Source organism: Engystomops pustulosus, chromosome 5 (genome assembly GCF_040894005.1).
Source record: "Engystomops pustulosus chromosome 5, aEngPut4.maternal, whole genome shotgun sequence".
Taxonomy (NCBI): domain Eukaryota; kingdom Metazoa; phylum Chordata; class Amphibia; order Anura; family Leptodactylidae; genus Engystomops; species Engystomops pustulosus.
In genome coordinates this window covers 156,671,090-156,693,232 of record NC_092415.1, presented here as the reverse complement: position 1 = coordinate 156,693,232, position 22,143 = coordinate 156,671,090, and the positions used below count along the sequence as shown (strand labels likewise).

Sequence of the window (22,143 nt, the reverse complement as noted above, 5' to 3'; positions counted from 1 at the left end):
AAAATGCCCGATCTATCAAAATATAGTAACGGTTTTTCACTGCGTTTAACCCCGTAACGGAAAATCGCGTCCAAAGTCAAAACTGGCACTTTTTTGCCATTTAAAAAAAAATTTTAAATTCTATAAAAAGTGATCAAAAGGTCGTACAGTCCTAAAAATAATATCATTGAAAACATCATCAAAAGTCGCAAAAGATGACACCACCCTCAACTCCATACGCCAAAGTATGAAAAAGTTATAAGCACAAGAAGACGGCAAAATAAAAAAAAAATTTTTGTTCATGAGGTTTTAATTTTTGTAAATGTATGAAAACATTATAAAACCTATACAAATTTGGTATCCCTGTAATCGTACTGACCCAAAGAATAAATTAGATGCGTCATTTGTGGCGTGAAGTGAAAGCTGTAATATCCAAGCCCACAAGAATACGACACAAATGTGTTTTTTCACCATTTTCACTGCATTTGGAATTTTTTTCCCGCTTCCCAGTACATGGCATGGAATATTTAATACCATCACTATGAAGTGCAATTTGTTACGCAAAAAACGAGCCATCACATAGCTTTTTACGTGTAAAAATAAAAAACTTATAGATTTTTGAAGGTGGGGAGTGAAAAATGGAAATGAAAAAACGGGAAAGGGCTCGGTCCTTAACCGGTTAAAGGAAACCTACCACTTAGAATGGTCGGTGTAAGCAGTAAATACCAAGCACCAGCTCAGGGTGAGCTGGTGCCGGCACTTACTTTCGTTAGTGTTATAAACCGCAGTATCGCGGTTTTAACACTTTTTAAACTCTAGAGCAGAAGAGGCTTCGGCGCTGCGCGCGACCCTGCTCGCGCAACGTCTCCGTCATTTCCTATGGAGGCGCACGCAGCGCCGAAGCCTGTTCTGCTCTAGAGTTTAAAAAGTGTTAAAACTGCGATACCGACCATTCTAAGTGGTAGGTTTCCTTTAATCTTTTTCATCCTAATGCTGCATCTCCCAGAATATAGAAGGACATCATTGTACACCCGTCGCCTTCCTGGATAATAGGATGGTGGCAGATTGTAAATCCTAATCTCCATGGCATGTTCCCTTTACACCCTGATCTATTGGTCTCTATGTAGAAAGTGAGGCAATTAGCAAACTTATCCCTGTGTTTTCTAATGGCTCACTTGTGTCAGGATCATGAAAACACTACAGAAAGGAACAATCATGGGAACTACGGGTCTAATACACTAAAGTGAAACTGTAAAGTTTATGAAGTTTTTCCGATAGCTGCAATATCTGAAAAAGAACATTTTCCCAATATACATTCCTTACCTTACTGCAGCTGTTTCTCTGCTAATTCTGTTTCCCTCAGCATCTCTACCGACTGCCAAGCATTTTGGTTGCCAGGGACAGTCTGTAGAGTGAACTCTACAGACCTGAGGGTCAGAAAAGGATGAGGGGTGGGGCTGCTCCTCCTCCTCTAGTCAGTGATTACAGCATGCAGCTCCATCATGTCTGCTCTGTGTACACTCTGCTCTTATGTTTCAACAAACAGTAAAACTCCTCCCCCCAGCATCTTCTCTATTTAATAATCTATGCAAACCCAACCCCCCCCCTCCCATCTCTCTAAAAGGCTATAGTAGGGTCAGCGGAGAGAAGGGAGTAGTATAAGCACAGCAGTCGAATACACAGGAGGAAGACCATTTACTTCTGCGTGTGCCCGTCTCCTCATATCTCTGTACTCCCCAACCCCCACTGTCCTGAGAAGTGATTTATTGCATCTGCTGAACAGCCTGACTGACTCATCTGTTATTGCAGGTAGTGTTAATAGTAGTCAGAAGGCTGTAATAAATGATAGGTCTGTGTAATAAGCCATAGTTTTTTTTTTTTTTTTATATAATCGGTCTACACCAGTGATTTTCAACCTGTGTGCCGTGACACATGGTTGAGTGTGCCGCGGGGAAAGTTCCCCGAACTATGGTGCCCCGGTGTAGTGCCGCCGCCGCGCCCCCGTGTTTCTGCCCCATACTTACCTACAAGCCCCGCGTCGGCGATCCGCCCATCTTCTGTAGCTCCTGCACCGCGCGGCCCATGTCACGTGACTGACGCAACCTGACGTCAGGTCGCGTAAGTCACGTGACCATAGGAGCGCGGTGCAGGAGCTACAGAAGATGGGCGGATCGCCATTAGGAGTGAAGGTACGCGGAAGAAGACATCAAGGGTAAGTATAAAGGTTATTATTTGTATAGGGAAGGCAGCTAGGGTCTTTTTTTTTTTACGAGCAAAGGGGGGCCTCTAGGGCCTTTTAACGAGCAAAGGGGGGCCTCTAGGGCCTTTTAACGAGCAAAGGGGGGCCTCTAGGGCCTTTTAACGAGCAAAGGGGGGCCGCTAGGGCCTTTTAACGAGCAAAGGGGGGCCGCTAGGGCCTTTTAACGAGCAAAGGGGGGCCGCTAGGGGCTCAATTAGTAAAGGGAGGCAGCTAGGGGCTCTTAATTAGTAAAGGGAGGCCGCTAGGGGTTTTTTATTAGTAAAGGGAGGCCTTTTATGACCGTTTTAGTGTCATTTTGTGCTATTTTGGTTGGTGGTGTGCCCCAGGATTTTCTAAGTATAAAAAGTGTGCCGCGGCTCAGAAAAGGTTGAAAATCACTGGTCTACACTGACTGCACACAATAGCGTATGCTGACTAGGGTACAAGGCATAATAAATTGGCACCTTCATTTTCACCTTACCTTAAAGAAAGATTTAAACAATGTTACCTTTCATAGACTGGAGGCACAACTTTTCTGTGAACTTCAGATATCAGCAACATTTTGTGTGGTTGTACATGACTATTTGCTTTACAATATTTAATTGAAGAAAGCCCCCCTTCCTTAGTGGAAAAGTCAAAGAGCTCTGGATCATCTTGAATGACATCTATAACCAGTACATCTTCTTTATAAGCTTTCACCAGATCGACAACAAGGTTTTCAGTTGATGACGATAGAAGTTCTGTTTCTAACACTTCTTTATCTTTTACTTCTTCATCAATCCGTTCAGAAGAGCTAAAGTTGAAGTGTATGTCCTCAGAGCCAGAATGAATATGGCTGCTTAATCGATGGTCATTCACTTCTTCCAGAGATGTAGATGTAGGACAGACTTCATTTTGTAAGTCTTTTTTGAGATCACAAACAATGCCTCCATGCAGTAAAATAACAGTCTCATCATCCGGAATCTTGAAAGGAAGTGCATTAGTTATTGGTTCCTGATCAATGCAAATTTCCATTCTTGAGGGGGATTTGGGAATGGAATGCGCTTTATCTTTACTTTCCAACTGGAATTCATTATTTGGGATCTTACTTTCTATGCAAGGTTCTTGTGTTTGGGGAATAGAAAGACAGGTGTCACAAGTATCTACAAGTGCTTGTGTATCACTCGGTTTCTCACTAGAAAGGGATTCATCCACCATAAGGTCACAGGATGAAAGATAAGAGGCATTAAATTCGTCATTAGGGCCACAATATTTGCTGCATTCTACTATATTCTTTCTTGAGGGTTCTGATGCTGAGGGCACAGAAAAACTTGTATCACTAGCACCTGTCTCGGTTACACCTTTAGATTTAGCGGAAAGTGATGCATCCAAAGTGGATTCACAGGAGGAAGAATTGGGAGATGCAGCATTTCCAATCCGCAAACTCAACTTTTCCTTTTTACATACGGGTTCACCGTCATTCTCATTCATTCTTCCCTCAACGCTTTCAAGCAATGAGTCTTTGTCGTTTGAGTAAATCTCCATGGACCGCTCTGCCTCAATACCGAAGATGATTGTGTTTCGCACAGCAGCAAGTTTTTTCTGAGGTATGGATAAAACATAAGTTCTAGCACAAGAACACTTCCAAATAGTTTTTGGAGTGTATGGTACAACACGTTGGCAGGTCCCAGTATCTCCTTCCTTTGTTTGAGGCAAATTAGAAGAGCAAACAGATATGGTAGAAGGCTTATCAAAGTCATGGTCGCTTATCTCTTCATCAGACATGAAGAGCGTTTTAGTACGCCAGCTACTCCATAAGGAAGTGCTGGTTTCATTAAGGGAGTTCTGCCCTGCCGAAATTCCATTGACATTATCCAATTCACTCTTTGAGGTCCCATTCTGCGACCTGGACAATTTCAGCCTGGTCAAGCCATTTGACCTATTTTGGAGGCTTTCGCGGTTCAGGTCCTTACCTATTGAGTCAATGGACGTTAACTCAATATTTCTTTCTTCACACTGGCTACTATGGTTTTGCTCTTTCTTTCTAAAGCTGAACTTGACTTTAAGAAATGACTTTGTATTATTTTGATTATTTACAATGGAAGTGGTTCCAATCATTTTCTCATTGTTATTTATGTCTTCTATCCTGGAAATACTAGCATTGCTGGATGGTGCAGTAGGGGAGATTTGGTTTTGCACGCTCGATGAAGGCAATACAACTTGCTCTTTGCTTGAAGAGCGTAGATGGTAAAGGCTTCTGCAGTTCTGTAACCTTACCACAGGGTTTGGTAGTCCTGGAGAATGAATGTGGCAAGTCTTTGTTGAACATTTAGCCACGTTGTTTTCTGACATTTCAGAAGTTACAGCATTTTCTTCAAGCTGTAGCAAGGTAGATTGTTCACTCACTGTCATAGAGCAGTCTGTATTAAGTCCTGCAGTGACTGGGATCTTCCTCTTTTTCACATTGGAAACGCGATTTGCAGCGTTGCTCCTACCTGCAAAATAAAATTATGGTATATTAGACGTTAAATTCGCATTTTTCTAAAGTCAATGTTTAATCAACTATTAGTAAATTCACAAATTCAAACACACGCCTTTATACATCCCGTCTGCCGTAGAAGTCATTTTGAACACTAGGTTGCAAAGTAGCACACAGCTAAAGCCAAATTTGCACTTTGACTTTCAGAAATAATGAATAAAGAATATTCATTTTGTTCATTCCAATTATTCTACAGGTATGCCAAATGCAGAATACAGAACGGCCAAAACATACACTCACCGGCCACTTTATTAGGTACACCTGTCCAACTGCTCGTTAACACTTAATTTCTAATCAGCCAATCACATGGCGGCAACTCAGTGCATTTAGGCATGTAGACATGGTCAAGACAATCTCCTGCAGTTCAAACTGAGCATCAGTATGGGGAAGAAAGGTGATTTGAGTGCCTTTGAACGTGGCATGGTTGTTGGTGCCAGAAGGGCTGGTCTGAGTATTTCAGAAACTGCTGATCTACTGGGATATTCACGCACAACCATCTCTAGGGTTTACAGAGAATGGCCCGGAAAAGAAAAAACATCCAGTGAGCGGCAGTTCTGTGGGCGGAAATGCCTTGTTGATACCAGAGGTCAGAGGAGAATGGGCAGACTGGTTCGAGCTGATAGAAAGGCAACAGTGACTCAAATCGCCACCCGTTACAACCAAGGTAGGCAGAAGAGCATCTCTGAACGCACAGTACGTCGAGCTTTGAGGCAGATAGGCTACAACAGCAGAAGATCACACCGGGTGCCACTCCTTTCAGCTAAGAACAGGAAACTGAGTCTACAATTTGCACAAGCTCATCGAAATTGGACAGTAGAAGATTGGAAAAACGTTGCCTGGTCTGATGAGTCTCGATTTCTGCTGCGACATTCGGATGGTAGGGTCAGAATTTGGCGTCAACAACATGAAAGCATGGATCCATCCTGCCTTATATCACCAGTTCAGGTTGGTGGTGGTGGTGTTATGGTGTGGGGAATATTTTCTTGGCACTCTTTGGGCCCCTTGGTACCAATTGAGCATCGTTGCAACGCCACAGCCTACCTGAGTATTGTTGCTGACCATGTCCATCCCTTTATGACCACAATGTACACAACATCTGATGGCTACTTTCAGCAGGATAATGCGCCATGTCATAAAGCTGGAATCATCTCAGACTGGTTTCTTGAACATGACAATGAGGTCACTGTACTCAAATGGCCTCCACAGTCACCAGATCTCAATCCAATAGAGCATCTTTGGGATGTGGTGGAACGGGAGATTCGCATCATGGATGTGCAGCCGACAAATCTGCTGCAACTGTGTGATGCCATCATGTCAATATGGACCAAAATCTGAGGAATGCTTCCAGCACCTTGTTGAATCTATGCCACGAAGAATTGAGGCAGTTCTGAAGGCAAAAGGGGGTCCAACCCATTACTAGCATGGTGTACCTAATAAAGTGGCCGGTGAGTGTATATTCAGTAGCATTCTCTAAAATGTAATGTGCAATATATATGAGGCCTTACATTGAAATATGTAATAAACTGAGCTTTATTGAAAGAGGCTCACAAAAATTCTTTACAAGCTATGCACTGTACAGGTAAGAAATGCAAAAGAAAGTGTGGTGGTGGGGGGAGCATAGAATTAGGTTCTCTCCTTGGGGTCCATATAAAGACATATTTCCACTGCAAAGTATCAGGTCTGCTCAGTCAGAATTGGTTTGAGACGGACCAGGTAGCATAGGGTTTTATTTCCACTGCACTAAGTACCAGCATCTCCATCTGATGACACAACTAGTCTTAAACAATCAGATCTGAGCAGCTTGGACATGTGACACTATAGTAACTTTTGGTACATAGTCTGAAGTACCATGTTTCTCCAAAAATAAGTGGGTGTTAATATTTTTTTGCTCTAAAATGTGTGTTTGAATTTATTTTCAGGAGAAGTTGTTTTCTTTTCCATGAACAACATTCCACATTTGTTATAATAAAAATAAAATAAATATCAACATTTATTCAAACACAATCATGTCATCACCTTGCATGCATACATGATGTTAATTAACATCACGTCTGACAAAGGAAACAAATATTCACGAAAGCTCAGCATCAAATATACTCAGTTGGCCTCAAAAAGGTATTGTCTGATTTATAATATTCCCAGATTATATATCTGAACAATTATAACATCGTATAAATGTAACATACATCAGTAAAATTTGTCAGTGTTCTATGACCCCAGCGGGCAAATTTCAAACAGATATAAATGTAGCATCTAGAAACACAGTTCAGATGTAATTTTAAAGTAGAGAATCTCCTCTTTAATAACACAGGATGACACAGATACCCACAGCTCAAGTTATAGACAAGAGTGGGAGCTGTACATTAAAATTACATTGCAGATATTGAAAATGAGATTCGCTTCTTAAAAATGGCACATAGGTGCTATGGTTCAGACAATATGGCTTTTAACTAGTTAAGGCAAGATAAAAACCCATTTATACTAAACATAATGGTAGTTTAAGCCATTTTCTAGTTTCTATACAATTATGACCCATCCATAGGAAAGGTCAACAGTAACTTGCAACACCCGGTACTGACACCGATCAACACCTTTTGGTGGATATAGCAAAAAATCAGACAGCCATGCAGGCTTAGCTCCTAATTATTTCAATGGTAACCAAACATGCAGTGAGCCTCCTTTTTCACTATCCTGCTTCTATTAACACAAACAAAAGTATCTATATTGCTCTGTATGGTCCAAACTGCTGTTATACAGTTTGTACCAACTTTGATTGTTATCCACTATACAAAGGATAGAGGAAAGCAATCTGATTGGTGGGGTTCCAATTGTTAGAACCCCCACAGATCACAAGAAGACCCCTGCAGTCCTTTCCTCACTGATTGAATGATGCAGCAGGATCAGTAGGCATCCTGCCACTCCAAGGAGTTTCGGAAAATGTTTAAAACAATGCTATCTGTCAAAGAGTGCAGAGGATAGCTGAGTGTTAGGCTCTGCAATCCAATACAATCTAGTGACCAATGGAGGTCCAAGTAGTCAAAACTCGATGATCATAATCTTGTGCTGCATCTAAAAAACCTGAATATGTCAAACCCAGTCTGACCAATTGTCAGTCAAACACAGCAAAAGAAGTATTTAGTCTGCGTTCACATGTTGCGTTTTGTCAGGTGAAGAGGAGATTTGCCCAATTATAGCGTTGTGAACACTGCGTTTACAAAACGCAAGGGTTAGTGCAATATTAACTCATGTTAACAATCACACAAGTAAACACAATGTTAACAATGATGTAATTAGGCAAATCTCCTCTTCAGTGTTTTGAAAACACAATCATTAAGCGCAAACAAAACACAACTTGTGAATGCAGCCTTAGCAATCCCTGCAAGTGACAGTAGAATATCAACAGTTTGTTTTCCAGACGTTTTCCAGCAGACCGACGGAACGCAGAGTTCAATGACACTCCTGATTAATGGCAAGGGCAAATATTTACTAAATATAGAAAGAGTCTGGACCCATAATGCAACTGGATTTAAAACAGCCTATGTGGGTACAATTTTAAAGAGAATATCTGGTGTGGCAAAAGCTGCTCTAAAAGAGAATCCATCAGCAGAAACTGACCTATTAAATGATCACCAGGAAGTAATCAGGTGGTTTACGGCCTTCCAGATCTTTCTTTCATGACCCAGTGTGGTGGCATTGTCCAGAAAATCTTTGTTAAAGTGATTGGTGGTATAAAGTTGTGGAGCTGAAGAGTTTAGAAAGAAAGTCACACTTTCTTCACCTGAATGTCCACTTTAATGTTATTGACATCATTCTTTTTTTCCATTTTTGTTTTTTCATTTCTATTTTCACTCCCCACAATCAAAAATCTAGAACAATTTTTTTTTTTTTTTTTTTACACTTAAAGAGCTGTGTGTAACAAACTGCACTTCATAGTGATGGTATGTAATATTCCATGCCGTGTACTCGGAAGCTGAAAAAAATTCCAAATGTGGGCTTGGATTATAGGGCTTTCTTTCACTGTGCGCCACCAATGACATGTCTGCATAATTCTTTGGGTCGTTGCGATTACCAAAAAATGTATAGGTTTTATAATGTTTTCATACATTTACAAAAATGAAAACCTCCTGTAAATTTATTTTTTTTTTTTCATATTTTGCCATCTTCTGGCACTAATAACTTTTTCATATTTTGGTGTAGGAGCTGTGATGAAGTTTTCAATGCTACCATTTTTAGGGCTGTACGACCTTCTGATCACTTATTATATTTTTCAAAATGGCAAAAAAGTGCCATTTTTAAATTTGGGCACTATTTTCCGGTTTCCAGTGAAAAAACATTGTTATATTTTGATAGATCGGCCATTTTTGGACGTGGCGATACCTGATGCGTTTATGATTTTTACTGTTTATATCAGTTCTAGGGAAAGGTGGGTGATATTTTTAGGCTGTTTAATTATAATTTTTTTTTTACTTTTTTTATTTTTACTTTTACTATTTTTCAGACCCCCTAGGGTACTTTAACCCGAAGTTGTCCTATTATATACTCCCATAGCACAGTTTGGCAGTATATGGGGATTTTCATCCTCATACATTACACTGTGCAATTAGCACATAGTAATGAATGGGTTAAATCTAAACAGCCTTGGGTCTTCGGAAGACCCAAGGCTGTCCTGGCAACAGATCGTCTCTCCCCGATGACGTCACGGGGAGTGACGATCTCCAACAAGATAGCGGCGCCCATGCGCTGTGCGGTGTGCGGGTGTTAATGGTAAGCCTTTGCTGCAATATGCAGCAAAGACTTTCTGGCTATGGAGAGGGCTCAGCCCCTGAGCCCTCTCCATGCACCTGCAGCTGACCTGTGACGTGCTATTACGTCACGGGTCGTGAAAGGGTTCAAGGCGTTTAAAAAGCATGGTCGCTTTCTATCAAAAAGAGTGCCACACCTGACCATGGTTGGTGCCAATACTGTAACTCAGCTTCATTCATCTCTAAGCAGCTAAGTTGCAATACCAGCAAAAACCGTGGTCTGGTGTGGCGCTGTTTTGGAACAAAACAGACATGTTTTTCAACTTCCAGACAACCCCTTGAATCTCAATTCAAAGATGATTTTCTGGATAATTCTAACACACTGGGCCATGAAAGAAACATGATGAGGAAGGTGTGATATCAATTTAGCTTAAAGGGAACCTGTCAGCAGAGTCTAATGGATTTTAAGAGCAATTTCTGCAGATTTAAACCCACAAATTTTAAAGGGTGCAACTTGATGAGAAAATCTGTTGCATATGGCTACATTGTGACTTCTCATGTCCATCACCAAGTCGCCCTACATTACAGATGTACATAACTACAAGGGGTCACATCCATATTTTTTTTGGTGAACCATTGTTGGTGGATCAGTTAGATGGTGCTGCGTGATGCATAGATCTATTAGATCTATGCATGTGTCATGGCTGTTGCAGAAACAGCAGTTATGTAGTCTTATCCTATACCAATAGTAATAGTGCCACAGTGCAGGTACACTTTTTATTTTTCACATACCTTTGGATTCTATTTATTTAAACAGTCTTTGCCGTATCTGATACACAGACATACTGTTATAATCAAACGTCGCAAAGAAGCAGCAACACCCATGAGATTAAACATATTTTATTCACCGATTGTACAATCATATAGCTCTAAAAATGCTGCAATGAGCAGCTGAAATGTTGCCGATTTACAATTGGTGAATAAAGCATGTTGGATCTCATGGATAGTGCTGCTTCTTTGCAATGTTTAATATGAAAAGGACCCAGGTTTACAGGAAGTTTGCATCCACCCTCATTTATATGAAGTGGTGACCATTAGGCTACATTCACATGAACATGTGCCCCTCTGGCGCTCTGGAGAGGAGAAGGTATGACCCCTCCCCTCTCCATAGAGATGTGCGGTGTATCGCCGTGCACACTGGGAAAGATAGGAAATGTCCTATCTGCTCCCAGTGTTCAGCACCGTATCGCTCTGTGCACCTATTGCTGTCTATGGGGGACGTATGTAGGGACGCAATCTTGCGGCCTTACATACATCCCCCATATGTCCATGTGAATGAACCCTTATACTGAATTTGTTGTAAGGACTTTACAATATATCAACATCATTTATAAATACATTTCCTTACTAGGTATGCTGGGCTTGGTCTGTACGCAGGTCCGTTCTGCGGAGGATCTCCTTTCCTCCCCGTTCAGAGGTTCTAGGTGCAGGTCCTTCACATTACTCTTCAGATGTTCTGAGGAAACAACTTTCTTTTTTGAAACCTGTCTTAGTAAAGATCGCTGCACTCTAACATGAATAGTATGAAGGGCACTTTCTCCTGCCTCACCACTAACAACAAAGTCATCCTTAGGAGTCTCCTCTTTGACTCCCTTGCACAACACTGATCCTGCTTTCCTCCCTCTCTTTTTCGGCTCAGGCTGGCTATTAACACTTCCACATAAAGTGATGGATTTTTTCCTATATGACCTGCTACCTGGCTCAGCATCATTCACAGACTTATCTCCTACCACCAAACCTGTACTACATGGCTGGATGGCCGCTTTCTTCTTACTCCTTGTACCCTGCTCAGGTGAAGCATAATTTGGGGCAGTACCTTCTTGTTTAACCACAGTTGACCTTCTCACACCTACATTTCTTTCTTTACTATTAACACTTTGCGGGATCAGCAATTTCCGCCTTCTTTTGATTTGCACAGATAGGGCATTGTTCTGGGCACTACCAGCCTCCTGATCATCAATGGACCTTCCTAAACCCACAGAAGTGGCCCGGTCATTACTTTTGTGCTTTGGCACAGCAGTACCACAACTTTCATCCTGTCCAGAGTCTGCGATATCACATACACTTAGCTTAAGCTTTCGTCCTATCTTTGGTTGGCATAAAACCTCACCAGCATCCACTAGTGTCAGTGCACAATGCGAGTCTTCTGCATCTTTCAGATTCTTCCTTTTCTTTATTACTGGCCTATTCTCATGACACAAGCGACTCACATGGGGTCCACCCTCATCACTTCCCAAACCTATGGGAGATTCTTCACTGTGGTCTGGTTGTCTGATTTTTGGTTTCCTACCCCTCTTCTTGAGACCATCACCTGCCCCCACTACCTGCTTACAGGGCTGCACTACAGCTGGCCGGGCAGGGCTATCCTCCTCACAAACATTACATTCAGGTCTACCAGATCCACTCTCTGAAAGCCTGGAAACTTTTCTTGGGCGCAACTCAATCATTTATGGAAACCTTATAATAATGTAGAACAAAAATCTATGGATAGAAAAAACAGGATTACAACCTCTAAGCCAGCCATGCAAAACTAGGCAGCACGGCCATCTGCACTGTGGCCTCGTGTCAGCACACAACACATGCACTCCTGGACAACTGCCGCAAGGGAAGGAAACTAGATGACCTATGGCGGCTCTAAGCGGTAAGTCACCACAGATGACGCCTCAGCGTGTAGGCCGCAGTCCTGACTCTACTGCGTCAAGGCGTCCACGACTACAAAGCCCTAATGCCGAGCCCTCTGCCTGCACAGACACCCGCCGTCACCCTCACAGCACAGGGGACAGGATAGTCAGAACAACACCCACATGTAGCCGGAAATGGCGCCCGGCGCGGGACTGCACCTGTCACATCCTGTGCGTAGTGTGTGGTCCGCGGAGAGGAGGCAGGACCCATAATAATAATCTACGCTGTCTATCAGGGCTCATAGCCGACGCTTTATTATATAACTAGCCATTGTCACATTCTGTCCTGTAAGGGGATGTTCACACACCGATGGTTGCAGCACCGTTTAGATTATCAAGAGTCAAATACATTTTGGTGAATCCATCCTAAAAACCTCGAAGCATGAAGTTTAGGTGTCATGGCGGTGACTCTGTAATACACGTACATGTTGACAGTGTCTTCTCAAGGATATGGAAGATGCCTGACTCTCATCTCCTGTGATGACCTGTCATCTGAGGAGAGTTAAAATCTCAGGCCTTCCAACTTACAGCGATAGAGGGTAGAAGCAGAAACTATTCAGCTCACAATCTCAGTGATCTCCACAAAAGTATATTACTGGCCCCCACACTATATAAAGCCCCCCTTAGTATAATGTCCCATGTGACACTCCACCCTGTATAATGCCCCCTTACTGTAGCCTCCTCCTTGTAATGCCTTCCTTTCTGATTTAAGTGCCCCCTTCATATAGCCCCTGCCTCATAAAGCCTCTTTGGCATCTTTCAAAGGAAACGCATGCGATTGATAAGCCGATCGCATGCGTTTCTCTGGAAACGCATGTGCGTTCAGGCTGAGAACCGCCCCATGTGCGCTAGCGTCGCATTATGAACGGACGCCTAGCGGTACGTGTGACCGCGGCCTTTTGTCTACCCCTTTTCTGTAGCTTTCTCATTTATGCCCCCTTTCCCCTAGCTCCCCCATTTAAAATACTACACAATTTATAGCTACCATTTTTGTAGCTGACCATCTTTCTATTGCTTTTTTTTGTTACCCCGCCCCCTCCCTTTTATTCTAAACGCTGTAAATTAAAAAAAAAAACACTTACCTCTCCACATTCCTTGGCAATAGCGTTCTTCTTCTCACTACAAGCAGCTCTGTAGCTGGGCTTCCAAATTCTGATAAAAAATCTGGACCAGAACACTGCCATGTGTAACTGGCCTCACAGTAAAGGCGCAGTTACATGCAGCGCTTACTTTGCAATGCAAGACACCAGGTGCTGGTTACCAATCGCATGTGTTTCCCTGAAAAAGCTTATGCAATGGTGCCTATGCACACCCCTGTGCGCTTAAATTGCTTCTAAACGCAATGCGAGCGCCATGTGTCCGCTGTGGGATACAGTGTCCCTGCTTGTTAGCGTCCGCTGTGTGCATTCCTGTAGGAAGTTACCGTTACCAGCCAGGAAGTAGGGTACTCATGTTTCACTTCCACAGCTGGTCAAAAGCTCTGTTAACTAATATTTTGGGAAAGGAGTGCTCCCAGCTCAAACGTGACTAAACAGAGTCTCAGGCACGGCAGACATGTTTGGCAGCGCTTCACAAGAAGTGAGTACACACTAGCGGCCACCTTTTCCCCCCGCAGCAACTTTGAAAGTAGATACCCCCTGTGTCTCAGGCCATGTCATATACTATCTATTAAGTGGAAATTTTCACATCAGACTTTCCAAATAACTCTTAGTAACATCTAAACTACAGGAGCCATTGTCTGGCTGCTGTGGCAGTAAGTCTGGACAGCAACCAGTCACATCTTCTATTTTACTACAGGGCATTATTATTGCTCGTTATGGTAATAAAGGACATTCTTAGTATAATACAGCTATATATGTGTTTCTTGATATGTAACTTGAAACCTCCTGTCTTTTACCTCATCAGCCTGACATTCCTGACCATAAAATGTCCGCAGATGGAGGGTAATGTGCTCTCTATATATCTATGAGCAATTGCCCTGCCAGGACCATAATCCTATATTTATGAATACAATCAAAAGGTCCAGTCATGGCGATTGTTCAGTTAAGGATCACATGATCCTCCATAGTACCATAGTACGGCGGGCATAGATGGGCACCAGGGAGAGGAGGAGGGGGAGAGCACCCCCTTCTCCATAGCAATATATGGTGCACGGCGCCGTATTCTGGCAAAAGATAGGACATGTCCTATCTTTCTCCCGACTACGGAATCCATACCGCTCTCGTAGCGAGCTGTGCGCCCATTGGCGTGTATGGGGGGGCGCATATACAGCGGCCGTATACAAGTCCCCCATACGTTCGTGTGAATGTAACTTTAGACAGCTTATGTGTGAATTAATATGATTTGAATTGTGAGGCTTAGCCAACTTTGTTGTAGAGGCATAAAATAATTTCTGATACTCCATTCACATATATAGCTGCAATCATCTATGTATTTGTTATATCATTTCTGATATTCCAGGAACATCCACAGCTGCAATTATCCATCTATCATTATATTACCTCAGATGACTGCAACTCTGGATGTGACTGGAGTATCAATCTGATGTTATATCTTCTGATAAACCAGTCACATCCATAGCTGCAGCCTTCTCCTTGCCATTATATCAACTATGATACTCCACTGGCATTCAGAACAGAAGTCTTATTTAGGCCATTAGATCACCCCTGGTACTCCATTTACATCAAGAGCTGCCATCATCTCTCTATTTTTAAATAATTTCTGATACCCCATTCACATCCAGTGCTGCAATCATCTATCTACCATTATATTAACTCCGATTACTGCAACTCTGGATGTGACTTGAGTATCAATCTGCCATTATATCATCTCTTATACTCCAGTCACATCCAAAGTTGCAGTTTCAAATCCTTGCTATTATACTATCTCTGATAATCCAGTCACATCCATAGCAACAGTCTTATATATGCCATTATATAATCTCTGGTACTCCATTCACATACAGAGCCGCAACCATCTGTCTATTGTTATATCATCTCAGATGACTGAAACTTTGTATTTGACAATAGTATCAATAATAATAATAATTCTTTATTTGTATAGCGCACACAGATTACACTGCGCTGCACAGAGCTTGCCAAATCACTGTCCCCATGGGGCTCACAATCTAATCAACCTACAAGTATGTTTTGGAGTGTGGGAGGAAACCCACGCAAACACGTATCAACGGTTATATCATGTTTGATACTCAAGTCACATCCAAAGCTGCAGGTACTTCTTGAATTTTCTAATCCCTTGCTCTAAGGGATGAGAAGTGCCTCTTTTTTAAAGGCTTGGTAATTCATGAATAGAATACTCTGCAGGAGAAAGTGTAGAGTAACAACCTCCACTCTGCTGGGCAGGGGGCACATTCCTGGTGCTGCACAGGGGCCCTTGATGGATAACGGAACCACAATTTATTAGTGTTTTTCCCGGGGCCCTTTTCTCCCTGCTTACAGCACAGCAGTAACAGAGCCACAACTGCTGTGCTGAATGCAGAGCTGCCCACTCCCCCCCCACCCCCCACATCCACCCAAACTCATTCCATCCTCCTGCACTTCCCAGCCCAAAATACAGTGTGCACAGCCGACGAGGAATGGGCCGTCACGGGACATTCCTGTCCCAGCACCTGCACAACCACTGCAGTCACCACATGTGAAAATTTGCAGAAAACTGCCCAGGACCCCTCCTCTTGATGTATACGGCTGAGCCAGCATGGCGGGGCTTGACAATTTTGATTTGTATAAATGGTATGTTTGTATAAATGTATGGATGTGTAAAAACTGTATGTGTGTATATACTCTATGTATTAGTGTATAAACGTATCTCCACCAATATATATGTGTCTGTACCAATATGTATACATTTTTTTATTATGTGGAATGGGAGTCCCATGCAGAAATTTGCTATGGGGCCTAAGATCTCCTAGTTACACCCCTGATGACAGCATATACATCACAATCTCTATTGTGCCCCTGTTGCTGAGGAAGAACTTTGGCAAGTTCCTTCATAAAAGAAAAAATGTAAGATTGAATCAGAGGCGTAACTAGGAGAGCTTGGGCCCCATAGCGGATTTCTGCATGGGGCCCCCCTTCACCTTCAAAAATATATCCATATTTGTATAGACATGATTATTTTTGGCGCATGTTCTTCATGAATCTGGCGCCCACTGCACTGCCCTGACAGAAAGCACCACTTTTTTTTGGTGCACCTTTAACATGGGACATGCATTCTTTTGAACTCTGTATGACTGAGCACCCCTTCCGTGAAGAAATTTGTGTCGCATGAAGACTAGTGCACCACACCACAAAAAGGGTCGTATGCAAATCAAATGTGGTGCAGACACTTCTTAAATACCTGTGCAAACAGTTTGCACTAGAAAGAATGTGGAAACTCCGAGAAAAGTGGCGCAAGGACCTTAGTAAATGTGCCCCAGTGTGTGTATAATATATAAATGTGTGTATATATGAATGCATGTGATTTTATAATGTATGTATATGTTTTTGAAGGGGGAGGGGGGTCATGCAGAAATCCACATAAATACAGTATACACTCATACACATGCGTACCGGCATATATATATATACCCACATACACATGCGTACCGGCATATATATACCCACATACACATGCGTACCGGGATATATACCCACATACACATGCGTACCGGCATATATACCCACATACACATGCGTACCGGCATATATACACACATACACATGCGTACACATACACATGCGTACCGGCATACATATATACCCACATACACATGCGTACCGGCATATATATACCCACATACACATGCGTACCGGGATATATACCCACATACACATGCGTACCGGCATATATACCCACATACACATGCGTACCGGCATATATACACACATACACATGCGTACCGGCATATATACCCACATACACATACATACAGGCATATATACCCACATACACATAGATACAGGCATATATACCCACATACACATACATACAGGCATATATACACACATACACATACATACAGGCATATATACCCACATACACATACATACAGGCATATATACCCACATACACATACATACAGGCATATATGCACACATACATACAGGCATATATACACATATATACATACATACAGGCATATATACCCACATACACATACATACAGGCATATGTACCCACATACACATACATACAGGCATATATACCCACATACATACAGGCATATATACCCACATACATATAGGCATATATACACACATACACATACATACAGGCATATATACCCACATACACATACATACAGGCATATATACACACATACATACAGGCATATATACCCACATACACATACATACATGCATATATACACATATATACATGCATACAGGCATATATACCCACATACACATACATACAGGCATATATACACATATATGCATATAGATCACACAAAATAGATAGATATAGATATACAAAAAGTTACTTGGTGTTTTGATTGGCCGGGCCGGGGATAGACGGGTGGCTTGGACGGGCGGGAGTTTGGGGATCCGTAGTGACCGGTGGCAACTGTGTTGGGGTAGGGAGGATTCCAGGTAGTTCTTTCATCAGGCTGATGAGAGGGCAGGCCGCGGGCAGATGGAATTGCTGAACAGCGATGGCTGCACCATCGGCCGCAAGGGAGGGCAGGATTATGTTCCTCGCGGCGGGAGAAGTTTGTGGGCGGGCAGGACAGTGGGCGGCGGTCCGTACAGGTGGGCGGACATGAGCAGCACAGCAGTAACAGGCGCCCCGGTACCCACATTGTAATCGGGCTCCGCATGCTGTGCTGATCATGTCCGGAGAGCAGTACATACTCCGCTGTCCATCCCGGGCCCCTGAGATGCCCTGGCCCCGTAGCAACCGCTATGGCTGCTACGGCGGTTGTTGCGCCACTGGACTGAATTTACTTCGCTTTTAGTTAACGTGTTGGAAACACAATGTTACCAAAACATGTGATCACTAGTGGAGCCTTTGGATTGTGTTTCCAAATGTAACCAAAATGCCACGTGTGAACGTGGCCTCAGGTACCACAAACCCTTATACCAGAGAATTTGTAAACTTTTTATCATGTGGTATAAGGGGGCATATTAACCACTTGCCACTGATGGGCTTTTTCTATTTTACTTTCTGTTTATCACTCCCCTCTTTCAAAAATCAATATCTTTTTTTATCTTTCCATGTACAGAGCTGTATGAGAGCTTGTTTCTTGCATAACAAACTGCACTTTCTAGGGACGTTATTTAATATTCCATGTCGTGTACTGGGAAGTGGAAATTCTGTGCTCTGTTTTTACGTCTTTCACTGTGCGCTCCAAATGGCATCTCTAATATACTCTTTGGTTTGGTACGATCAAAGGGTTTGGTATCACAGGGATACCAAATTTATATAGGTTTTATTAAGTGTTTACAGATTTAAAAACTATTTAATTGTACCACAAAATAAATAAATATTAATTTTGCCAGATTCTGACTCCAATAACTTTTTCATACTTAGCAGTACAGAGTTGGCTAAGATGTAATTTTTTCCGGGACTAGCTGACATTTTTATTGCTACCATTCTTGGGACAATGCAACCTTTTTGTCACTTTTTATTACATTTTAGCGCATTTTACTGTTACGGGGTTCACCGCCGGGCATAACCGTTTTTATAATATTATAGATTGGTAATTTTGGGACGTAGTGATACATTATATGTTGTTCTTTTTTTCAATTTTTTATTGTGTTATATGTGTTAGGGGCTTTTAGAACATTTTAGTGAATTTTATTTTTAATTTTTATTTATTTATTTACTTTATTAATTTTTACAATACTAGCATATGAACTAGTGATCATGTGATCACTAGTTCATACTAATGCACTGCAATAATAGTACTTGCATAGGCTGACATGCAGTCTGCTCGGTCAAGTTGGACCAAGCAGGCTTTACCTCGGACAGACCCGGCAGTGAAAATGCAATTGCGGGGTGCCAGGGAGAGGGAGGGAGCCCCTGCCACTGCAGGCACACAGATCCTGCTGTCACGGCATTGACCGCGGGATCTAACGGGTTAGCCTAAGGCCCTTTAGTGACGTACAGGTGGTCACTAAGTGGTTAATAGATTGTAAAAACTGAAAACCTTTTGTGCAATTTTTTTTTTTACTTTTTCATAGTTGTACAAAGTATTTCATTTTTTTGAGGGATGAGCCGAATTTTTATTCCGAATTTTTATTTATCTTATTATGCGGGCTTCGCTGGTGGCATTTTAAGTGTTAACACCCTTGATTAAAACAATTATAATTCGGAAGAGGACTCTAATATCTTTAACACCACTGTGACGTATTGGTTAATGGGGTAAAATTTGCTTTGGAAGAGCGTTAATCAACATACTGAGAAAATTTTGGTCAGTTGTTTATGTCTCCTTAAATGGTGATGAGTTTCACTTAGAAAGCAGAGGCAAGTTATCTAAAAAATAAAACATAGGTTTTATTCTTTGACTCATTAATAATAATGGATCTAGTACTAGCACAAAATACATAAAGACAGGTAACACCACACCCTACACCCTACACCAATCCCTAGCACCTACGGCAGTTGTGATGTAAGGTGTGTACCTGCCGCCCTATCAGGATGCTGTGAAGTTTAGTTGACCTTAAATTCTTACACAAATTCTTTTGCACATGAATTACCATATATCCTCTTCGGGTTTTTCCGCTCCTCTTCGGATCCCCTTGGGATACTGGCGGCTCACAAACAATGACGTCGGCAAGTAGCCGGCACCGGAGCAACGGAGACAGACTGGGCAGGCTATATACTACAGGGGCTGGCAGGCTGTATACTACAGGGTCTGGCAGGCTATACACTACAGGGTCTGGCAGGCTGTATACTACAGGGGCTGGGCAGTCTATATACTACAGGGGCTGGGCAGGATATATACTACAGGGGGCTGGCAGGCTATATACTACAGGGTCTGGCAGGCTATATACTACAGGGGTCTTGCTGGCTATATACTGGGGGGGGGTCTGTGACCATGCATTTCCCACCCTCGGCTTATACTCGAGTCAATAGGTATTCCCAGTTTTTGTGTTGAAATTAGGGGACTCGGCTTATACTAGAGTCGGCTTATACTCGAGTATATACAGTAGTCTTATTTGTATAACAGGATTAAAGTATGCAAAATAAACTGACTGGTGTTTTATCTTATGAAAATAATATGGAATTTTCACACTGAGTTCATTTCTATAGGACTACCTTGAAGTGAATGGAGGACACCAATAAAGGTATTTATGTATCTTTATTAATTGGCATTTAATTTGTGTAATCCATATGAAACAATGTTGTAGCTTAATAAATCTTCTGTAGGTTATCATATACTTATTAGACAGCAAGAAACTAAAGGATCCCATGTGCTTTATAAAAATAGCTCTCTGCTTTTCTAAGCCATGGTGCTCCTTTCAGGCATTGCACTTCCAGAAATCTATTGTAAATGGAGAATGTTAATCATGCTGACATTTTGTGCGCACATACTATTTTTCATTATTTTATCCCAAACTTTTTCTCTTTCCGATTTTTTCCATTTACTGTACCATGTCAATTGTTAATGAGAAAAGCGAGATTGCAAAATACTAGTGCATGCTTCATCTGTGTTACCATGGAGACAGGCAACTTGGATGTATATTACTACTACACTGGAAATTGGCATTTTAGATTGTGCAGTGGCATACTATATTCTCTGAAACTAATTGCAAATAAAGTTAGACAGAAAGAGTGCAATCCTTTCACATCTTCTAGATGGTTACATTTACAGCTTATTGGATATTCAGAGAAAATGACAAATTACACTACTTTCTAGACAGACCACCTATAAAATATTTCCTTATTATTTTAGGGTTTTAGAGAGATAAAACTACTATGCATACATAATATCTGTTCTTTATAGTAAACTACAAAATAGATATAAAAAGCAATACATTGAGCTTGCTATAAAATATATATTTTCTGAAAGGATTATATTTAAGTAGTTAAGCTGCAATTTGTTTCCAAATCTTACTATTCTATTACATTTTAAAAGAGCATCTGTCAGCTCTCCTAATATGTCTCTTTTAGTTGGTACCTGTTTTATACATAATACAAGTAAGAATCAATCTCTCCCAGGGACGGATTATGGGAAGGGCACCTGGGGAGCGCTTTCTGGGTCCCCCACCACTGCAGGAGAGGCTGGGTGGTGGCCCAGGGAAGCCCTGCAATTTCAGCTGAAACCACCCCATACTGTATTGTGTGTGAACAGGGAATGGCTGAGAAGCAGAAACCTCAAGACTTGACAGGCAGAACAGGGGTAAGGAGAAGAAGCGAGCTGAGCTTATAAGAAGTGAAACGTGAAAGCCATGAGACTGAGAGCTGGACTGGTGAAGTAGAAAGAAATCAAAAAATACTTAGGAGATGCGAAGAGGAGGTCGAGATGTGTGAGCAGGAAGGAAGAGGTGTCAAAAGGTGTGGAAGAACTGAGCATGCACAGCAGCTGTTAAAGATGAAAAGTTGTCAGCCAACATGAGCTATATTATACACCCAGGTGCATGGCTGGCATTGTTTAACCACTTCCTGCATTAAAAAATTTTTTTGCTCCCCCATTTTTCTGTGTACAGAGTTTTTTTTTTCTGGGTAACAAAATGAAATTCCCAGTCGCGGAATTTAATTTTCCATGGCATGTACTGGGAACTGGAACAAAAAATTCCAAATGCAGTGAACTTGCTGCACCATTAGGGTCATTAAGTCCCCAACAGGGTAGCAATGAAAACATCCTGCAAAAATTGACACCTTAGGCTGCATTCACTCTACCGCAAGGGGGGCGTATGTACATCCCCCATAGACGGCAATGGGCGCGCGGCGCCCTATGGGAACGGTACAGTACGGTGC

The 22,143-nt window shown here is 42.0% G+C and overlaps 1 protein-coding gene and 1 long non-coding RNA gene across 6 annotated transcripts in view; one reads left to right on the top strand and one right to left on the bottom strand.

Moving 5' to 3' along the window:
• TOPAZ1 (testis and ovary specific TOPAZ 1) overlaps positions 1 to 13,448 on the bottom strand; it is a 56,289-nt gene extending 42,841 nt beyond the window's left edge. The window contains exons 1-3 of one of the 5 annotated variants that reach the window (XM_072153543.1): positions 13,302 to 13,448; positions 10,887 to 10,994; positions 2,727 to 4,692 (exon numbers count right to left, since the gene is read on the bottom strand). In XM_072153543.1, coding sequence (XP_072009644.1) covers positions 2,727 to 4,692; positions 10,887 to 10,994; positions 13,302 to 13,311 — 2,084 coding nt within the window. In that variant the 5' untranslated portion in view covers positions 13,312 to 13,448. The other 4 variants (XM_072153541.1, XM_072153544.1, XM_072153545.1 and 1 more) reach the window with 4 other exon arrangements.
• LOC140133404 (uncharacterized) lies at positions 11,908 to 21,851 on the top strand. Its single transcript, XR_011855886.1, has 3 exons — positions 11,908 to 12,179; positions 20,476 to 20,510; positions 21,518 to 21,851. It is a non-coding gene; the product is annotated as an uncharacterized lncRNA (long non-coding RNA).
• Positions 21,852 to 22,143: the final 292 nt, after the last annotated feature.